We start from the raw sequence: 3,901 nt of genomic DNA, 5'->3' as shown, positions 1-3,901 counted from the left end.
TTAAACGTGTTTCCTTGAAGAACATGAACTCTGATGTTTGTTTCCGTTCTATCTGAACGATGTAATTGTTTTTTAAATGACGTTGAATTTGCAAAGACACCCACAGACAAATCAACATGGAAACGTATCCAGTCTGTGGATGAATGCAGCAAAACTCACTTTGACTTTAGTTCAGATTCGCAGGTGACTCTGCAAACACCGTAAAACTTAAACTGATTGTTGTTTTACCTCTGTCCCTGGGTGTGGCTGTCAGGGTGGAGCTTCCCGAACGCCGACCTGAAACGGGCGGACTCGTGTCAGAAGAGCACAGTTCTTCCAGGATCCAGCCCGACCCGGTGAGTCCTGCTGCAGAAACAACAAACCAACCAGACTGAGCTGCTTTTTATTCTACCTGCACAACTTTGTGTTTCTGAAACTAAACCTTCTGTTTTCTCAGATTCACTTAGGGGGAATTTTTTCTTCTGCATTCTCTTGTAATGATGCATTTACTCCTCAGTTCATGCAGCAAGTTGAATACTGGAAGTCTTACAGTAAATATAAAGTTTTTTTAATTTAGGAATTACATGTTAGTTTCTTGTTTGTGAGTTATTTCAAGTATTTTATCCTTTTGGAGGGATAAACGCAGCAGAAATGTTCAAAATGCTGTCGCAAAATCAATGTGACTCTATTCAAAATTATAACAGAGTATTCACGCCATAATAAAAAAGAAATAAAATTACAAGTCATATTCTTGTATTTTCTCGTCGTGGCTGTTTAAAACAGTTCAGGGTTTATTTGTTCATTTATTGCGATGGAAAACCAAACCATCTCCAGCTAACGCTCCATGTGTTTCTCCGTCCTTGAAGCGGTGGATTTATTTTTCCTCATGCATTTTTCCTCCCTGACTTCACCGCATTCCCTGCAGTTCGGCTCAGCCGGATCGGACGCCGGCGCCAGGCATGTCTGTCGGCAGCTACCAGCTGAGCGAGGAGCATCTGTGGTGCTGCATCTGCCTGGACATGTTCTCCAGCCCCGTCACGCTGCCCTGCGGACACAATTTCTGCAGGAGCTGCATCCAGGAGCACCTGACCTCTGACCCCCAGCGCCAGTGCCCCATGTGCAAGGAGCGCGTGGACAAGAAGCACAAGCTGGGCGTGAATACTTTCATAAGTGAGCTGGCCGTTCAGTACAGGCAGAGTGCAGGAAGGAAACCTGGAAGCTGCGCAGAGCTGAGAAAAGCGCCGTGCGGAGCTCCAGTCAGACCCAAACCGCGGTCCTCCAGGTCCCGGCTGCTGCTAGCTGCTACGCTGCTGGCGCTGCTGCTGCTGCTCACGGCTAACCTGCATCTCCATCAGAGCCTGAGCGGCGGCGAGACTCTGCTGTCTGAGGCGGAGAGCGTCTGCTCCGAGCATCAGGAGCCGCTGGAGCTCTTCTGCAAAAACGACCAGATTAGCATCTGCCGGCGCTGCAGCGCCACCGCACACCGCTCCCACCAGCTGGTTCCGCTCAGCGACGAGTACCAGGAGAAGAAAGACGAGCTCGGCAAGACGGAGGCCCGCATCCAGCAGGTCCTTCATTCATTTTACCTTTACTCTCCCGCACGGAGCAGGTTAGGACCAAAATAACGCAGGATTCTGACTTTAATCTCAGAATGATACGACGGCGCATTGCAGCCGCTGTAGATAGAAAACGGAGCAAATTTCCGCCAAAAAACTCAAGAAATAAACTTTGAAACTTTCTGAATTTCAAAAGTTTAAAATTTTTGACTTATAAAACCTTTTTTAGAAAACTTCTGAGCTTAGATAGAAAATAGAGGAGTGCATTCATACCAAAAATCTCTGAAATTTTGATTCTCATAACTTTTGTAGAAAAAATTTAGAAATTTCTAGGCTTGAAAAATTTTAAATTTTTCATTTTTGATAATCAGATTTTTTTTTTTTAGTTTTTTCTAGATTAATCTCAAAATAATCAGATTTTTTCTTGCTAATTTTTTACTTTAGTAGTTCAAAAATTACCTTGTTTTTTATCTGGTAAATTTCTGAGGTTCTTCACGAAATTTCTGAAATTATTAGCGTAAATTTACTCCTCTTTTATTTTCCTATCCTGACCTTTTTTCCTCGGAAGATTTATGAGTCTAAAAAGTTGAAAATTTGCCAGGAAAATCTCAGAAATTTTCTAGAAAGATTTTTGGAAATTTCTGTTTGAAAAGTAAAAAAAAAAAGACTTTTGGAAAATTTCTGAGTTTCAAAAGTTTCACTTTTATTTAAGTTTCATAACGACTATTTTCTAGAATATTTCTGAGCTTAATCTGAAAATTTCTGAGTTTTTTGTAGCAAATGTTCAACTTTTCAAACTCTAGATCTTGTAGAAAATTTTTTGGATATTTCTGAAAGTAAAGCCTGGTGGCCCGCCAGGCTTAAGATACTCTGAGGTAGTGCAGATTCAGTCATGTGGTGAAGTTTTGAAGCGTTAGTGATTGTAGTAACTTTTTCTACTTTTCGTGACCTGGGCAGCTGATCTGGCAGCGGCAGCTGAAGATCCAGGAGCTGAAGCGCTCCCTGCAGCAGAGCGAAGAAGCCGCAGACGGGGAAATGGCGGACGGTGTCCGGATCTTCAGCTCCCTGATCCAGACTCTGGAGGCGGCGCAGGCGGAGCTGATCGGGGCGATCGAGGAGAAGCGCAGGGCGAGGGAGAAGCAGAGCCAGAGTTTGATGGCTGACCTGGAGCAGGAAGTGGGGAAGCTGCGGCGGCGGCAGGTGCAGCTGCAGCAGCTGTCGCGCTCCAGCGATCCGCTCGTCTTCCTGCAGAGCTTCCCGGCTCTGAACGCCGTCCCGCCCACCAAGGACTGGACCCAGCTGAGGATGTGTCCGCTGGTCTACGACGGCCTGACCCGCACGGCGCTGCTGAGCGCCACCAACCAGCTGACGGACGCCATCAGGAACGCCATGCAGACGCTGCAGGACGAGGCGGCGGCGAACCTCCACCGCTCTGCCGTGGACGTCGATCTGGACCCGGACACGGCGCATCCCGCCCTCAGGCTGTCCGACGACCGGAGGCGGGTTCAGCTGGGAGACGGCGGGAAGACGCTGCCATACGAGTCCAAACGCTTCGAAGCTTTGGTCGGTGTCCTGGGGAGGCGGGGCTTCGCCTGCGGGCGGTTTCACTACGACGTCCAGGTGAAAGGGAAAACCGCCTGGACGCTCGGCGTCGCGAGGGAGTCCGTCAACCGGAAGGTCGAACTGGACCCGAGTCCGGAGAACGGCTTCTGGACCATCCGCCTCCAGAACAGGAAGGAGTTTGTCGCGCTGGCTAGCAAGCCGCTTCCTCTCTCGGTGGGTTATAATCCGGATTGGGTGCGAGTGTTTGTGGATTACGAGGAGGGTCAGGTGTCGTTTTATGACGTCGAAGCGGCAGTTCTGCTTCACTCCTTCACCGGGTTTTCCTTCACAGAGAAACTCTTCCCGTTCTTCAGTCCCGGTCCGAACGACGGCGGCAGGAACTCTGCTCCTCTGATAATCGCTCCTCCGACTCAACATGCAGAAAAATAATGCAGACATCAGTCAGGATTTTTCATTTAAAGGGGCAGTGTCACATTAATCGTGGTGTTATTCCCTCATCACAAACTAACATGGAGTTTTGCTTTGACTCTTTCATGGATGTCTGACAATCATTTAATCTCCACGGCAACCAAAATGCCTGGGTGGACCTAGCTCCGCCTTCAAGACGCAGCTCCTCCCCCACTCAGCTCCTTCAGACTAGCCAGCAGCAATTAGCAAACAGCCGATGGAACTGCTGAGCTACTTTATGTATTTTTAATAAATATAAATCTAAAGAAAATTTTATGGAAAACTGTTTTCCTGTTTTGTATCACAAAGAACGGAGATACAGAAGTGGAAAAAATACAAGAATCAATGCAAAAATT

At 47.4% G+C, this 3,901-nt stretch overlaps 1 protein-coding gene across 3 annotated transcripts in view; it reads left to right on the top strand.

Annotated features, from left to right (window-relative positions):
• The window catches only part of LOC106957566 (E3 ubiquitin-protein ligase TRIM39-like), a 30,355-nt gene extending 26,773 nt beyond the window's left edge, over positions 1-3,582 (top strand). For all 3 annotated transcript variants that reach the window (XM_015048954.1, XM_015048955.1, XM_015048953.1), the window contains 3 exons: positions 254-335; positions 905-1,547; positions 2,493-3,582. In XM_015048954.1, coding sequence (XP_014904440.1) covers positions 939-1,547; positions 2,493-3,527 — 1,644 coding nt within the window. In that variant the 5' untranslated portion in view covers positions 254-335; positions 905-938 and the 3' untranslated portion in view covers positions 3,528-3,582. The remainder of the gene's footprint in view (positions 1-253; positions 336-904; positions 1,548-2,492) is intronic.
• The last annotated feature ends 319 nt before the right edge of the window (positions 3,583-3,901 follow it).

This window comes from Poecilia latipinna, unplaced genomic scaffold, assembly GCF_001443285.1.
Source record: "Poecilia latipinna isolate Pla-1442-1.1 unplaced genomic scaffold, P_latipinna-1.0 Scaffold915, whole genome shotgun sequence".
Taxonomy (NCBI): domain Eukaryota; kingdom Metazoa; phylum Chordata; class Actinopteri; order Cyprinodontiformes; family Poeciliidae; genus Poecilia; species Poecilia latipinna.
The sequence above is the reverse complement of the archived record's forward strand: the minus strand, read 5'-3'. Positions and strand labels throughout refer to the sequence as shown.